Raw genomic sequence first — 17,938 nt, forward strand, 5'->3', positions numbered from 1 at the left:
AACGCCCCTGAAATGGACACAAATGTTGGGGGTTTGTGGTATTAAAGCAGAATATATTGCTAGTCAGGGAGGAAGAACATGATACTGAATTAATAAAGCATGTGATTGCAGCAAGGAAAGGCTAAGGGAGTTGAGACTAACCAATCACTGCCTAAATTTGCACTGCATCTGAATTGCAGAATCCCTTATCTGGACAGGTAAGACTGATCTTACCTTTCTAAAAATGAATTCTGCTATACCCTGTTTTCTTACAAGGGAAAGGTCTGCACTGTGGACAAACAAATTACAAGCCTGGTAAAGACAACCATCTTAGTGTTACTTTCTGCCTTTTTTCTGTACCTAAACTTCGGAAGAAAGCATTTCAACCATAGAAATTTCACTGTTTATGTCAAAAATCCTAACTGTCTTTCTGAGTGAGGACAAAGCTGTTGAACTAAGTATTTGTGTCAGTGAAATTCAACAGTTTTGTGGGCTTTTTGTGGAAAATTGAATACAACCAAAAAAAGGACGTTGGTTTGTGCTTTCTTTACATGTAAATGCACACATTCATTTATCACACAGTTCAGATGACCACTGTCTCAAATCATCTCATCGCTGGATTAAGCCATGATTTACTCCGAGAGACGAGTGACACAAACTGTCACTGTTCCCATCTGGCAGCTGCCTGAGCGCGTCCGCCAGCCGAGGCCAACTGCAAAGTAAAACCGATTAACTTCGGCCGCCATCTAGGAGCATACGTGGGCCTTTCGCAGCAGCAATCTGCCAAGCAGAAAGCACCGCAGCACAGGTGCTGTGCTCCGGGAGTCAAGGCCCACGTCCTCTTCTCTGGCTTTAGCTTTCAAGGTCACCCAAGTGTCCTGCCGGGACACAGTGAAGCACTCCTCTGTCAGGTCTCAAACAGTGTTTCAAGGCTGTTAATTAAAAACATGGAAGAGGCCTCCATCCTCCATACTTGGCTCTGCCAGCAACTCAGGCGCCAACTGATTCTCCAGAGGCAGTTCCTAGAGCAATCTGCAGCTTTTGAATCAATTCTCATCTCTCTGAGCTCAGTCATTCCCACAGGGAACCCAGGAAAGCCTTTCCTCGAGGCCTGGCAGACGGTGAAAGCCCGTCGCCTCGTCAAGGATCGATATGTGTAAAACACCATTTGTTTCCTCAAAACGCTTCGTGCCCTTTGCTGGGGAGACCCGTCTCCCCCGGGCGCCACGGGGGGCGGAATACGCCTCAAACCCGCCACAGAAATCGCGGAGCGGCTGTGTGAGGGGAGGCGGGCGGCGGGAACGGGGCCCCACGGCAGCCCCTCACGGCGATGGGGCTGAAGAGATGGCCGACCGCCGCTGCCCCCCAGCGCGGGGCCAGCGCCGGCGCATGCGCAGAGTCGCCCCCTCCATCCGGGTCACCGACCCCCCTCCCTCCCGCAGCTCCCTGAGGCGATGCGGAGGCGAGGGGGCGCGCACGCAGGCGCGTTCCCGCCGCTCCCCTCCCGCAGCCGCTCACTCCGCACGGCGACCGGCGGGGAGTGCGCGCTCCCGCTGCCGCCCCCTGCGCGGCGACCCTTCGCCGCCGCTGCCGAGGGGATCCCCGCCGAGGAGACGGTGAGCGCCCCCCGCCACCCCCCAGCCCCCCGCCGCCGGCCATCTGTTGCTTCCTCGTCCCCTCAGCCGTCCCTTCGCCGGGAGTCCCGTCCCGAGGCGAGGCGGCGCGGCCCGGCCCGGTGGCGGCTCGCTGTGCCGCGCCGAGCACCGCCCGCCGCCGCCGCCTCCCGGGCGGGTCGGTGAGGGCGCGGCGAGGCCTGGCCGAGCCCGCCCGTCCCGCGGTGGTGGTGCTGCTGCTGCCTGCGCCCTCCGCGGCTGCGAAGTTGTTTTCTGCTTTAATAGTTGCTCGTTAGGGCAGATAGAGAGGGTTTGTGGTTTCTTTTTTTTTTTTTTTTTTTTTTTTTTAAGAAAAATCCCAGGGCGAGTTTTTGCCTCCACCTGCTCTCGATGGCAGAAGCTGCATGTCCGCAGTTTGCTTAAATTTCGGAAGACCTTAAGCTTTGCGTGAAGTTGAAGAGTTTGCTTTTAAGCGTTTCAGAGGTGCCTGTCACCTGGTGTTTAAATGATGGGCAGGTATTAGTACTCAGAAAAACAAAGCATTTAGCTAAAGATCGTATCCGAGTGGCTTTAGTTCTTGGGATCCTTTTAGTCCTGCTGTGTAAGGCCATTTAATCTAAAATCTTAAGAGGGAGTGAGTTATCAAATAGCTTGCCAACGAGTGTCGTCAGTTGTCTACAGAATGAATTTGCTTATAATTTTGAATTGTTTATTGCAGTTGATATTACTGTAAGAATCAGCTGATTGTAACAAATGACTAGCGTTTGCATGTTTCCGTTCGTATCAGACTATCTTGTGAGCAGGTACTGCTCGCCTTTCCAAGGAGGTAAATGGAGTAACTCTCTTTTTGCACAGGGGAAACCGAAGCAGAGCGGTTTGGCCGTTGCACTGATAATCGCATCGGTGTACCTGTCGAGCTTGGAGTATTTCTTCTTCTGATTTTGGTGCTTTCTAATAATCGCACAACAAAATAGTTCTGCCTAATCTGTTAAAATACCACTTCTCGCAGTACTAGTTCTAACAGTACTTCTTAATTAACGTTCATACATCAGTCTTACCTGTCTCATCCTTATTTCAGGGAAGCTATTGGATATTCTTGCATTGGTCAGTAACCACGGTGTTTTGATACTGATCTGGGTGAAGTCGAGAAAAACAAGTAATCTGTGGAAAAAAATTAGAATTAACCATGTAGGTTTATGATTAAAAAAATTAGAACTGTGATGCATTCTTAATTTTTAAAAAACAAAATATAATTGAAGTAGCTGATATAGTTCAGTGCTCTCTACAGAAGCTTTTCAGATTTTGTTTTTATACTAGCAAGAAATGCCGTACTGTAAATTATACATAACTGTTGATCTTGTTGCTGAAATGTTTCCTTAACTTTGACTAAGATTGCGTCTATTAAATCACTTTCCCTTCAGACTGTTTGCAGGAATTCAAGGGAATAACTGCATTGTCTTCTGCAGCTGAATAGTGTACAAGTTTCTACTCTTATTCTCTAAAGGAATAAGATGATTTCTGGTAATCCAATTTTTGTTACTAGTTGAGAAAAAAATATGATCTCCTTCATGGCGATGGGGAGGTTTAAACTGCCCCAGCTCTCCAGTATCGTTTACACACATCATCTGAGACCCGCTGCCTTTTTATAGAGCAGAAAATACCTTACAGTAAAACGTTTTGTTGCTGTATTTAAATGTTACATATGAATTCGTATGTAATGAAACTTGAAGCCGGTGAGGCTGTTTGCTGTGTGCAAAGCTGGGTGTAGTGTGCCTAGCCAGGTTTGTGTGTTTTCCATCAGGATTCTTAAACTTCTTTACAAATCTGAAGAGCATCTTTTTTATGCAGTAATGCATGCCTATGCAGAATTCGGTGTGTTTCATAATACCACAAATTGCTGTTGAGCAAAAAGCAGTATTTTCCTCGTATCAAGGGTATTTACGCTGTAAAAGGTTTACAGGGAAGATCTTTTGTGGTGAACACAAGACAGGCCTACAGTGCAGGATCACCAGGGCTGTCGTCTCAGTTCTGTTTCTGAGCAATCCTGCCTCGGTAGTTTGTTTTAATCTCTGTGCGTTTTGAAGGTGGGGAATACACAGGTAGGCAGTGGTAGTTGTTGATTGCCTGTTTCACATGGAACTGGATGAAATGAATCAGGATGCAGAAGGCTAAAGATGCAGGGAACTGCAGGTTTAATTCCTTTAATGTTAAGATGCTAACTAGACAGTTTCGCTTACTTCTGGTGACCAGTTCATGCGTGGTGAAAATCATAGTGACCTTGCAGCCATCACTTTATCTCTGTCTACTTCATAGGTTACTTGAAATCATTTAATGTTACATAAATTAAATCGTAAAAGAAGCTAGGTCTTGTGGCTTTTTTGTTGGCTTTTTTCCTTTCTTTTTCTTCCCATCCTCTCTTACAGTGTGTGTGGTATTCTGTGATATCTGAGCTCCTGGCATTTGTTTGCAAACATTTCAGTTTGTTATTGATCCCTCTCCAATTCCTAAGTTGATCTGGCAAAGGCCTTTCCTTAATTGTAGTGTTTACCTGGCTATCATTCTTGCCTTTTACTGCTCGGTCTTTTATATGTTGTCACCTTTTCATTTATGAAATTGCCCTATTCTGTTATACCAAACAGGCATGGAAATAACATGGATGTCTTTTTTTCAAAATACAAAATAACAGTTTCAGAGTTTTGGAGCCTCCTCATGCTGGAACTTTGAACTTAATTTTAATTCTCTGAATTACTTTAACCAAATTTGGCAAAAGAAGGAAAAACTGGGATTTTTTTTTTTCCCCCACAATGCATTCTTTATGTCTTTAAGTTGGTGTTTTAGAAAGTGTCTTGTATTGTCCTTTTTAACAGTATCAGTTTTATTTTATTTTCAAGCACATATTTGCATACTTGTCTCATTGGTGTGTAAAAGATGGTTTCTATTCAAGGACCCTACAGAAAGTCTCATTGTACAGAATATTAGCCAGAAATGTAGAGTTCAGGTGTCTTATATGTGTAAATAAAAACCTAGCTCTGCCTTCATTTCGTCTGTCTCTCTGCTCATTTTTTCCCGAAGTGCTGTTCCTCTGTGCTAACATACCAAACGGAGGAACATCTCCGTGGTCACTGCAGTGTTTGGTGTCAGTAATCTGCAGATTGCAGCTCCTTAAATGACATATAGATGATAACAACTTTAAAGGAGGAGTAATGGATTCAGTTGATTAATCTATGGATTAAATTCTCTCTCATTTTAATTGTGATGTCTGATTCCACAGTGCTAACAGAATGAAGAGAGGAGTACTACTGCAGGCACAGTGTAAGTCACAGTAATTGTGCACTCCGTTAATCTTATTTTCTTGATGCCTTTGCCTCCCTCCAGTCTGCTTTGTCGACTTCATTTTGTAGCATATGAGGCTCAGACAGCCTGAACTTCTTAAAGCTCTTCATAATGCAGCCAACTTGACCAAATTTTATGTTGATCTGTGTGTTACCTTACTTCCTGTCTTACTCACCGTTAAAGACTTTGAATTTACATGCCAACGTTTCCAAACTCTCCCTTTTCTGTGCCAGTTTTGCCCTCTTGCCTTGTTTGCAAGTCTCCTCGTTCTTTGATTTGTCAGAAAAGCAGGTTTTTTGGAGCAGTCCTGTGTGGGTTAGGTGTTTCTTATTGTGACCCATACTCCTCTCTGACGGGGATGCTTGGGAGGTAGGACCAAAACCAGGATAAGGCTAGCATACTGCTCGCAATTCCGTCTGCACATATCTTGGCTTAATTGTAGGTGTCTGTGTCCTGTTGCATGTTGGATTGATTAGCCCAGAACTCTCTTGGAGTCTGTGCTGCCAAGCCAGATGGTGGCTTTTGTTTTTACTGTGTTGGCGTATTTTCTTTTCCTTTTCTCTTTCCTTCTTGCATGAATCAGCGAGCACGAAAAATTACGTTTCCACCAGCTACGTGTTTTCTTGCATTTACATCCTTCTTTCTGTGATGCTGAGGAGTGTTTCCTGTGAAAATTCTGGAACGTGCTATGCTGGGAAAATTTAGCCAGGTCTGTGCATGGCTTTGTAATGGTTTGACTAAAGGTGCGACACTGAACTGGTGCGGTTATGTGTACATGTGCACACATTGCTTCAGACAGCTTTTATGTGTCCACACTGAGGTTACATTGATTTAACTCATTTAACTTCACACTGTGTGTGTGTCAAAGCAGTTTGTAAATACATAAAACAGGTACTAAATCTTTTTTTTTCCTCATTTTCACATGCTATTTCTCCTTAAGTACAAAGTGTTGAGAGTGTTTGGGTGGTGTTAATTAGAAAACTTGTCTTAAACCTTTTCCCAGGAGTGAGCATGGATTTATTATGGATTTTTTTACGCATATTGGTTTCAGCTGATGGCATTTCTCAGTGGCTGCTTCAAAAGCATAAGCTAGTGAAGCAGATATTCCAATGAGATCATTGCCAATGAAACATTATATATTTACTTACCTTTTTCTAGTGTTATGTCACAAATTAACACCCCCTCCAAATCTAGATAGAGTACAGTTACATGTTTTTGATCATTTACATTAGAATATACAGTAGTGTGATGAAGTCCTCATGATTTTTGCAGCGATAGGTGACAAAAGGTATGCTCTATTAAAATCTTCTTTATTGTGTAAAAACTAGTTTGTTACCTAAAGTATTTTATTTAGTCTCTTGCTTGTTTGCACTTTTTTCCTCCCTTGACGTGTTTACTCAAGGCTATAGATACTCTCTCACCTATGGGAAAGGCATTCTCCAGGGCTTAGGAGAAGGAAATGTCCTCACATTAGGAGATCTTGGGTTTTGTTCCTGTATCTGCCACTGGCTTGGAGAGGCTTTGGACAGACAATTTAACTTTGCTGTATACATGTGTTCCCATTGATGAAATCAAGATATTTCTTCAAATATCACAAGACTACTCTGATTACTTGGGAAGTGCTTTTAAGTTATGTAATAAGAAATTGCTATTAACTGAAAAGTGCGTCATGGAGAAAAGCTTCTAGAACAGTAGTGTAGTTCTTGGTTTATATCAGAGTAAAGGGAGGAGAAGTTTCTTTTACTTGGCAGAGTGACTTTATCTTCCTTTTCATAGATTGAACAGCAGTGTCTTTATACCCTTTACAGAAATGGGATACAGTGCTTCTGTTTTGTGGATGAGAGGACAAGTTTCATGTCAATTTCTGTTGTTTTTTGTAAAATTATTTGCCTGAAAAAACCAGTAAAAGCGAGAAGATGTGGTATCTTCACATTCTGTTTTGATTTTGTGTTTTGGAATGGCAGACCCCTACTAGAAACTGGAACAGAAAGAAGAGTTGCTTTGGGTGAATGATGCTCAGAGATACTATGAAGTCCTGGAGTGACAGCCAGTCAGACCTCTACAGCAGTGACCAAGAAGAGGAAGAACAGATGATTTTTGGAGAAAATGAAGATGATTTGGAAGAGATGATGGATTTAAGTGACTTGCCTACCTCGCTCTTTGCTTGCAGTGTTCATGAAGCTGTGTTTGAGGTACAGGAGGAAAAGGTAAGGTAGAGGGAGGCATATTTGGGGTATAGTATTGTAAGTATAGATACAGCTGTTGAACATTTTTGTCTGGATTTTCAGTGTATTACTGCATATTATAATTGAGGGGTAAAAAACAACCCAAAGTGTTTACCTGGTAAGCTCAGATCAGAATGAGTACAGTTACCCAAGAGCAGATAATACTACACTTTTCTGGCATTTGAAATTGTTAATGGGTATACAGTGCTTCTCCCATGAAAAGCTCTTCTGATTTTTTTTTTTTTCTCTTTATCCAAGGTACCAAATCCAAGGGCAGATTTAAATAAAATCTGAAAGCAAATGTAAATGTTTTATTTCAAGGCAAGGATTCTGTTAAGGGTATTATAAATTTGCAGGGTGTGTGTTCCGACTTGAACGTCTTGAAAGTGGCTTATAAAGACCTTATAATAAACTAAATCTTCTCTGGCTTGCTAACATTTGTATTCAGTCAAATCTGTACTTTCCCTTTGCTTCCAAGAGCATCGGGAATAATTAGGTACATTACATGAGTGAGGGAAAATAGGAGGGGCTGATACGAAAGCTTTGGTCTGTGGCTTTTTCAGTTTTAGTTTACAAAAGTACTTACGAAGCCTACAGTTTTGCTGGAAAGTTTTCAACATCTGAGGGTGTCACATAGGAAGTGCTGCTCTATGCCTCAGAGTTCCTAAGTGGTGTACTTAAATATAAGTCAATCTTTCAAATATTTACTGTGAGCTGAATTCCTAAGACGGTGCTCCTAACAAATGGACATAGTACATTCAAAATAAAAGGAACAGTGATCGGTTGAGAACGTGCACGTGGTGTCACATAAACAGTTTGTAAAGCAGCTTACAGATCCCCTTTCGGGTAGGAAGGAGGATATTACACAGTGAGAGCTGTTGCTCTTGTAGTTTGTTGTAATTGTATTCCTATGGGTACGAAAGAAGGGTGCCAGAAGAGGCTGTTGAGTCTTCAGTGGCTTATTTTCAGATGAAATGCTTTATTTTTTTTTCGTTCCCATCTTTTATAGGGAGAATGAGATACAGATCATTAGCCATTGTTTACATGCCTGGTGTCAAATGCTTTTCTTCAAAGAGCATGAGTTGTTGCTAGCCTATGTACATCAGTAGCAGAGTTAATTTCTAGCCTTGTATATTAGTGCTGTTTTTACTGGAAAACAAAATAGGCAATGCATAAGAGTATGTAAATCACATGTCATCTAATTTAAAAAAAAAATGCAAGATGACGTCTCCCTTTCTAGATAAATTTTTCACTCACTGATGACTAATTTAAATTGTTATTGTTGCTACTAGATCAGCGTCTAGTTCAAAAGACTTTTGTAACGCGGAGCACTCTATTTGTTTTGGTGGTTACTACCCTTGGTAGAAGGTAGTAAAGCATCAGTTGATCAATGGAACATTAAATAATGCTCTGGACTAATTTAACTCTGATGCTACAGAAACAGTGCCCCATAATTCATTGTGTGTCTAGTGTAGAAAGTGTGCACTGGAAACATTGCCTCGCTAAATTGTTTTGCACGTGTCTCCATGTGATTTGTCATTTTAATGGACATTTGCTTTTTTCCATGAAAGTATTCCCACAGTATGTACGTGCATATGAGGTGTATCAAGGGAGGTGTGCTACCTTTTCCTCCAATTATACTGAGATAATTAGTTGCCACATTAAACTGCTTGTAAATTTAACCACAAATTTAAAATTTTTCATTTAAAATATAGTTTATAAAGTATACTGATTGTACTGTCAGCAGGCTCATCTAAGCTGATTGTCATAGCCAAGACATTATTTCTGACCTAGTCTAAACTATACATTATATCTATAAATTGAATGTTTACTATGCAGACTTCTTCGTAGTGCTCGGAAGAATAGAGGTGCTGTGACACATTATATGGCTTTTATCTGTTTTATGCAATTCAGCTTAGTCAGCCCCTGGACACACATTTCAATGGCTTGATTTACATCTGCCCACGTCTTCTCTTAAAGGCTGAATGCACAGCAAACAGTTAATGAAACAAATGGAAACTGTGCTGTCTGTGCACGAACAGAAGGCAATTTGAAAATTTGTGGTGATTTGGGGGTTTTTTGGGGAGGGAGGTGTGTTTGATGGCACTTATGGTTTTGCTACCCAACATTCTTCTAGTTCATTTGGTAACGCTAGCAAAGCTAGCAGCACTTGCAAGCAGACTGTCAAAATCAATCTTCCTCTTCCCTGATTTTGTAGTAGTTACAACTGTACAAAGTAGATTGCCCGGTTCTGTATGCAGGCACAAATATTTTATGCTCAGCATTTTCAGTTGTGAAACTTCACATAAGTGAGTAATGATTAATATTCTGGTGAGGAAAAAAGGCTAAAGAGACACTATTGATTTGAAATCTGTATATTTAATTCTTAGGAAGCACTTTGCTTAAGTTCTGTTTCTGCCCTGATTCTTTCATCCATTTTTTTGACATTTTCTAGCTGTATTTCTGGTTTTACTGCTGATTTGTTAAAGCAACACTTAAACATTAAGAGTTCATGTTGAATTGACTGTTAAGTTGTGGAATTTAATGCGGTCAGTTTCCACTTTTGTTTAAGTGTTGTAGGTTAAATGCACGGTACGCTTACAGAAGAGCTGTAAGATGTCTGAGTTGGCATACGTCTTTTAATAATTTTGTCTTTTACATAGCATCTAAAAGTGTTTTTTCAAGTTTGGTTCAAACAGCAAAAGGTGAAAAATTCAGATAGAGTAAAAGTATGAATTGTTTCTTTCTCAAATACCTTTTTGAGGGTAGTGTCATGATTGCAACACTGTTCATCATTTTCAGTTGCAGGGTGGATCCACTAGATTGCAGTTTTGTGTTTGTCAAGTACAAAATTTGGCCAGTGTGCAGAAAGAACAGGTTTTCTGACTTATTGAAGACCTTGACATTGTACAGATTGGAGGGAATCGCGCAAGAAAATAATATTTTTGTTAAAACTAACGTGGGCATCATCTGAAGAATTTCTTCAGTCCTATTTAAAATGAAAGCCCCTCATCCTGTGATTATTTTTACAGGAATGAAGGCATCAACAGGATTTTTGTAAAGAGATCGGTGTCTGTTGGAATCAAGCAAATTAACTATTGTCATTGGAAAGAGTTCTTAATGAAAAAGTATTCCTTTTCCGCTTATTTGCTTACGTAGATCTCTCTATGTAACTGAATATTATCAGAACATAGTAAATAAAATTGAAAAGAGATTGCTTGCGTACTTCTCGTCTATTGATTTTAATCTGACTTTTTACAGTGAATGCAAATTTACAGTAGGAAATTTCCTAGTGCATTTACACTACGGAAAAAAAAGTCTGCACATTAGGTCTCTTGTAGATCAGAAGACTAGTAAATTAAAACAGATTGATTTTTTTTTTTCCCCAATTTTTTATTTTTGTGAACAAGTGTTGTTTAGTAATAATAGATTTTTGTCTCTTCCAAAGTAGTCTTACTCATTCATCCTGAGAATTTTGACATTTTCCCTAGGCACTCAGTACTTTAGTTTATCTAATATAAAAATTAACTGATTTGCATAGTGTTTTTGGAGATGCTTGGGTGAAAGTCATGTGCAAGTACCAGTATTTTTGTTGACATCTGCACTTTTGAGTAACTGTCGCTAGGTGGCAGTTTATGTATTGAGTTTTATGGGCTTGTTCATGTCAACGTGCTCTTGGAATTCAGATTTAAACAGTGAGACAAAGCAGTAACTGAATACGGATTTGCGAGTTGGGGTGACTGAGGGAGGTATGGAATGTGCAGGTTTAGAAGGCGATTAAGGAAATTATTGGGATTTGGGAGAGGAAAGTGAAAGGAAAATGTGTTTTCATTGAGTGAAAATGTTCATTTTGTGTTTGGTTGTACTTCATCCCTAGGAAAGATTTGAAGCACTTTTCACAGTCTACGATAATCAAGTTACATTCCAGTTGTTTAAAAGCTTTAGAAGAGTAAGGATAAACTTCAGCAATCCAGAGGCAGCAGCAAGAGCACGGATAGAACTGCATGAGACTGACTTCAATGGAAAAAAGCTGAAGCTGTACTTTGCCCAGGTATTACAGAACACTAAGATGTGTCCCTGTTTCTTCTTTGTTCCACTTTTGCCCATGAGTTTCATTTGTGATAAATATCTGCAGTTACCTTCAACCTCATTCTTCTACACCAAGATGTATTATTTTTACTCATTGAGAAATTCAAGCTTTAGGGGATAGTTTTGCTTTTCAGCTTGAGCTTACAGAGTTGTGACTGGTATGGAACAGTCGCTGCGTAGCGACACAAACCACCTTCCCCCATACATAAACAGAAATGTGCTGGAAGAAAATAAGTGGGTCCAAAGATCTCTTTATAATAGGTGCTTTACCGGCATAGTCGTCTTGTTGGAGTAGTGGCTTGCATGTGTCATATACGGCTACATTGTCAACGCTTACATAGGCCAATTTCTTACCTGCAGCATTTCTCTAAGGTGTCATACCAAGAACTGACAAAAGCTGTACTACTTTTATTTTTAAAGCTAGGCTGAATTAAGCATTGCTAATACGGAGAATGGTCATGCATTTATTGGGGAAGTAGGCTAAATAAAAAGAGAATTAATATTTGTCATCTTATTCTGTGTCTCCCGGCTTTTGTCTTCAGGTACCGGTATCCAGTGAAATAGGCGACAAGTCCTACCTCCTTCCTCCACAACCTGTTAAACAGTTCCTGATATCACCACCTGCATCTCCACCAGTTGGATGGAAACAGAGTGAAGATGCAACTCCCCTGATAAACTATGACTTGCTTTGTGCTGTCTCCAAGTTGGGACCGGGTAGGTATATTTACCTGCTTTTGTTATGTTACTTAACTTCAAAAATAGTTATCGAGGGAATTTATCTACTTATCTTTCTTTCTGTGAGAAGAAACTGAGTTTCTCTTATGTGATGTTTCTTACTTGAATAAAATGATCCATCACTTTTTTTAACTTAATTCGTTAATCGATTGAAGTATAGCATGGGACTGGATTGTGTGGTACTAGCTCCATCACATCCATTTATTGAATTTTGTCATAGTCTCAGTATTAAGAAACAAACGAGAGGAATGAAAAGTTCGGTCTCTTGCAGATGGACAGCTCCAGTTGTTTAGGATGCTAATACGTACTTGTTGTGTTTAATCGTCAAACTTCTTTATGAGCCTTCCTAGGAAACATGCTGTTTGCTTTCTGTGAAAAGCAGGGAATCGGGAGGTTTAATGTTTTCAAATGCTTTTGTAGCTTTTCATCTACAAATGTCATACAAATGTACAGCATAAATGATGTCACTTAAAAATTTGCATGCTGCTTGTCTTCTGATGTCTTCAGTGTTTCACGATAGTTTCTTGCATCCCTCCCTCCCTTCCTTTAAATATCAATTAAATGATTGATTGTATTCAAAGTACAGTATAACAGATACAGGGACTATTTTAAAACATTTAACAGGTCTGGGGAAGTGTGGAAGTTGAGCAAATTAAAGGTGAGATGGGAATAAATGATTATTGTGTTACCGCAGCTGTTAAGGAGTTTTTGAGATAAAGTGGCTTAATGCTGTTCCTCGGGGATGTTCTTAGCATGATTTTTGTTTGCTGCTCTTCAGGGGAGAAGTACGAGCTTCATGCAGGAACAGAATCAACTCCTAGTGTAGTTGTCCATGTCTGTGAAAGTGAGACAGAAGAGGAAGATGAAATAAAAAATCCCAAACAGAAGATCATGCAGACAAGGCGTCCGGAACCACCTGCAACAATACTGAATGAATCTAAAGCATTTGATTGTACACTGGAGGTAGGGGGTACTATGCACTGTTAAATTGTGTGATGCTCAAGATAGTATCAAAAATCAGACACGTAATGGGTACATGTGTTGATGTCTGTACTGCTGCTATATGTTATGTATAGCGACAACAGATTTTACTTGTAGTTGTCTCTCATGTTCAAGATTTTGGATGCCAATGCTCTGAAAAGCACTTTAATTTTAGGGACTAGTCCCCCAAGTGTAGCAAATCCACCTGACTTGAAATAGTGAAAAATAGGAAGTCCGGTTGTGGTTTGTTTTGTTTGATTGTTGGGTTTTTTTTAAGATGTTACCCTTTTCTTTATACTGTACAGTGTGATGTACCAAGTGGTGAAATAATATCTTACTTACTGTCACAATTGGATTCAAGGAAGTTCATTGTATAGCAATTAAAAGCTGATCTGTACTGGTACAACAGCTTCCAATGAATGTAATTGTTAAATGCAAGTGAAGCCTACTCTTTATGCTAAAATTCCTTCCCAGCTAGTAATCTTCTGAGGTGAAGATTAATCTTTGCTTTTCTCAGAAATGCCAAGTACGTGGTTTTAATTTGACATGAGGCACAAATACATGTATGGAACTAAATTCAAGTAGTATTGCTAACTACGCAGAGAAGAATGCAGGAGGAAGAACCACAGACCACTGAGAAGGCAGACTCCGAGTCTGTCGCTGACACTACTGCTGCTGCTATCTGGGGTGGGAGGTACACCGGTAGGTACAATGGTTTGCACTGATGCCTAATTAGGAGTGAATTACAGTATGTAGAGTGAAATACGGATTCAGCTATTGAATGTGTTGTCTCTGATCTTCTCTGAAAATATGGTAACGTTTGTTCCTTTACAGTCCTAGAGAGGGCCTACATTTATAAATAAATTCAGTGACTGTTATGACTAAATTAAGTTAGGAGATAAAACATCTAGGGTTAGTTTTTAACTTGTGCTCCTAAACTTCTCCAGTCTGTTTTGTCTTTTTTTTAAGACAATCAGTTGCCTGGCTTAGCCAGTTTTTATGCCGTTTCAGCCCTTGTTTGCTGTTTTTCATTAAGACTTTTTCTGTGTGGCATCCCGTCTGTCTGATAGAGCATCTGCTACTTTAGAGACCAAGATGCGTCTTTTAAAATACAGACCTTTAATTTTGTGATCTTGTGTTAAGTGTTTTGGTAGGAGGAAAATATGCCTCGGTATAATGACACATGCTCCTATGCTTTTATGCTATTTTATAACCAACCTTTTTTAGTCTAGACAGATTCTTCTTTTTTCTATTTAAAAAAATATAATTATTTGTGAACAAACCAGGCTGCTGATGTTCATATATATAAATCGTTCAGAAATTGGCCTTTTTCAAATTCATTTTAGTGTGTCTCAATTCTACATGAAGTGCTTATTGAATTTGCAAAAGTGTTTTCACTTGATTGACAGCGGAGAGAGAAAGTAATGGTCATGAATTTGCGTGGGTAGTTTTCAACTCCGTATTGTGCCAGCTCGTGATCCCTTCCTGCCACCAGCTTCAAGTTGCAAAATGGGATCCTGCAGGCAGGTCCCCGTTCCAGAGGCAGGAATAGTATATATTAAAAAGGTAGGAAAAAAGTTTTTGTTCATCTTGCCTCCACAGGCGTGATACTTATGTCTCTCTTCAGGCATTAAACTCACTCAAAGCCCGACTTCTCTGTCTCACTGTTCCACGTTACTAAAAAAAGAAAACCAACAAAAAACTTGTATTGTCCATCAGGCTTGTGTATTTTTAAAATTCCAGAAGTCCGTTTTGGATTTTCTGTGGTGTTTATATTTCGTTACTGTTTAATTTCTACCCCACTGTAGAAGTTGCTGTAAGTAGGAATAAGTGGAAAACCTTCAGAAACAGTTTTATAAGGCAAATCAAGCAAGTAATGTTGTCAATGTATCTTGTGTAAAATGTATAACAACTTGCATTCCAACATCTTTCATTGTGTAAAGACACTTAAAATAAAAACAATGCAGTGCCATTCACATGTGGTTTTTTAACTGTATTCCATATTGGCCCAAGTTTGATATGTAAGTTTTCTAACAGTATTGTATATTTGTGCAATTGAGTGAACAGTTGAGATAGTTTATGGTTTTCCATAAGCAAATTATTGGAAAAATAGTGCTGAAGAAGTTGGGGATTTCAACAGAAAAATCCTGGGAAGAGCTGGGCTGAAGGAGGGACTGAGAAGGTTTTTACGGTGTTTTTGGGTGCCTGTCAAAGCAGAGTTCCATTTGGATGTTTACCTCGCGTTAATTTTGAATGGGAGTTTGATCTCTGCTTAGACTGTTGTGGGAGGGAATGTCCGGGTTGGGTTGCACTATTGAGCTCTGTAAAGTTTTTGTTATAATAAAGGTAAATAATTACTTGTTTTCAAAAATCTCCAAGGACCCATTTCCACAGGAGGGAGATGATCAGACTTCATACAAAATGCGTGTGCATTGATCAACAAAATTGTAAACCGTCAGCTTGTTGCACTGCATGTGCTTTTGCCACCAGGTTCCCGTCTCTCACAGATCAGGCAAGTTTCGACAGTGTTTTTTGTGTTAGCCAGTAGAGGGAGGCTGGGTGCCCTTCTCCTAACACACATTGGGGCAATAGAATTGAATTGTATTAAAAATGGTCCAAAATCACATTCTTTTACTGTATGTGAAGCCGTGCCCCGCTTCTGTGACAGTGCCTGGGGGCCCCGTTGTGCAAATACAATGGGAGACTTTGCCTAGCACAACGTCTGCCTCGGAATTTGTGTCGAAGGCAGGGGTTCACAGGAGCCAAAGGGAATTAGGTGGCTGGCTCCTTGCAAGTACTGACACGGGTGGGCAAGGAGGAGGCAAAGCAGAGGCTTTACAAAAAGGAAACGTGAATTTAGCCATCGATCGGTGTCAGAAGTGATTCTGCTCCACTTTCACTCTGTCCATAATCTCCAGGGTGGCAGAGCCTTCCTTGTAAAATGAATGACATTCAAGTTCGCTTTATTTACTCCACGTGATGATTCAGTAATGACCATCAGAACCTGTTTCTCTTAATCACTGACTTGCTGTTAACTGAAGTGCTATTTTCAGAAGTAGGCTGGCACAGAGGCACCAACTGTGCCGAGTCCTTTCTGAGCTTGTGCTTTGTGTAAATAAATATCCCAAATTCCTTTAAAGCATTCTTCTTGAGAAGCAGCTGAAAAAATGTATGGTCTTTTCTTTGGGCAGTCTGCCTGTGTGTTCTGGAGAAAAAGTTGCTGGGGGTACTTTGTTTTTATTTTATAGTAGCTAAGAATGGGCCCTGTTTTTGCAATCCTGTGATTACGGCTTCTTGTTCTATTTCTACCTCGTTACCGAACTGCTTCCCCCCAGAACGACCTCGTGCATGAAATGTCTCTTGCTTAATTTATTCCCTGAAAGGTTATATTTCCATTTTTGTCTGGTTTTGGATTACGGATCTTTTTTAGCCCAGAACAGAAGATTGTCATATGAATCTTACGCTTACTGGGTTTTGTTTACTTGCTCCGCTTAACGTGTAAAACTTGCTAGGAGGGGTTCGTGGTCCGGTGTGCTTTTAATGTGGAAAGAGACCACGGCCAAGCCTCATTCCCTTGGAGAAAAATGCAGAAGTATTTCCTTTACTAAGCCAGACAGGAGGCGCACACCTGGCCGGATCTGTGACCGGATCTGTGAGTCTTTGTTCCTGTGTGGGCTTATACGTGGCACCTGCAATACATCATTCTGGGACTTCTCCATTCTGCACGCGTGAAGGTCAGCCTGAGGTGCGGAGAGCCGCCAACGGAGCTGGACGGTGAAGCTGGAGTCAGTGGGAGGGAACTGTGGTCCTTGACGCCTCAGAGGAATGTGTGCTTAAGCAGCTGTTTACCTTTGGTCCGAGCAAGATAAAAGACTCTTTCTCCTGTAGCTATTGACCGAGCTGAAATCTGAGCGAGCGTGACTACAGGGTTGTCTCCTAACATCAATCCTATAGCTTGAGGAAGGCTTGCACGACGTCTGTTTGAATGTCTCCATACCCTTCACCTAAAGATCAGGGCTAGAGACGTCCTGTCGGTATCATGGTGCTCACCTTAATGGAGAGACAGGTGGTATCTTGTGCTTTGGTTTTTATGTATTTTTTTATGTATTTTATCTTTAAGTTGTATTTGTGCTAAGTCACGCTAGAAAACACTCAGGATTTTAAATGTTAACTAATGTGTTAAAATCCTCTTCTGAACAAGGTCTCTTGCCTTTTAACATGGTGGCATGTTGAGGCTTGTGGAAGGGAACGTTTGATTGCCTCGGTGAAGCGAACGTATTCCAACTATAGTATCAGCGGAAACCCAGATGTCAGCAGTACTAGGGTGAGGCAGTGGGAAAGATACTTACGGCAATCTGTTGTTTTGCTGTGCTACGTAAAATATAAAAATAACAAATTCTGTATCCTTTCTGACTCTATAGCCAATGATCGTGTTCCCGTTGGAATAACGTGGCACAGCAAGCAGGGATTAGGGAGGGCGACCAGGCTTAGATGTGCTCTTCTGCTGGGGCAGGTCATGTCATCTCTGCAGTTCAGTTCCACCCCTTGCAAGTATGGTTTGTAATTTTTTTTTGTGACTGTGGGTATGTGTACAGTACCGAGGTCCTAATTTCATAATACAATCCTAGACTCAGTAATAATGAATTTCTAGTCGGTCGTGATACCTGTTGTAATATGTCTGTTCTCTCTTTTTTTTCTTACTAAGGCAGTTCCAGTATATTCACTCTGCTCTCTACCCTTCTAATGGCAGGCAAACCGCAAATTTTATCAGCGGTGCTGTGAACTGACCTTATGATCCAGGAGGAGTACAAAACCTACTTGGAAGTGTAAGCTGGATGTATAAATTCAGTGAAACTTAACACATTATTAGGTTACATCACTTATGTTTTTTGTAAGGCTGCAAATTGGGCCTGTAGTTTCTAACTGAGAGTTGTGTTAGGTCCTTTGGCATTCGCTGACTTCTCTGATTGTTCTGGAGCATCC

The 17,938-nt window shown here is 40.6% G+C and overlaps 1 protein-coding gene across 2 annotated transcripts; it reads left to right on the top strand.

Moving 5' to 3' along the window:
• The first annotated feature begins 1,478 nt into the window (after window positions 1-1,478).
• On the top strand, window positions 1,479-14,931 carry RCAN3 (RCAN family member 3). 2 transcript variants are annotated; one of them, XM_076357173.1, is made up of 6 exons: window positions 1,479-1,595; window positions 4,864-4,904; window positions 6,890-7,132; window positions 11,028-11,201; window positions 11,782-11,953; window positions 12,753-14,931. In XM_076357173.1, exons 3-6 carry the CDS (start codon window positions 6,935-6,937, stop codon window positions 12,959-12,961), a joined length of 753 nt encoding a protein of 250 aa, XP_076213288.1. In that variant the 5' UTR covers window positions 1,479-1,595; window positions 4,864-4,904; window positions 6,890-6,934; the 3' UTR covers window positions 12,962-14,931. The 2 variants fall into 2 exon arrangements, with proteins under 2 accessions (XP_076213288.1, XP_076213287.1); XM_076357172.1 differs by lacking the exon at window positions 4,864-4,904.
• The last annotated feature ends 3,007 nt before the right edge of the window (window positions 14,932-17,938 follow it).

This window comes from Aptenodytes patagonicus, chromosome 21 (genome assembly GCF_965638725.1).
Source record: "Aptenodytes patagonicus chromosome 21, bAptPat1.pri.cur, whole genome shotgun sequence".
NCBI classification, from domain to species: Eukaryota; Metazoa; Chordata; class Aves; order Sphenisciformes; family Spheniscidae; genus Aptenodytes; species Aptenodytes patagonicus.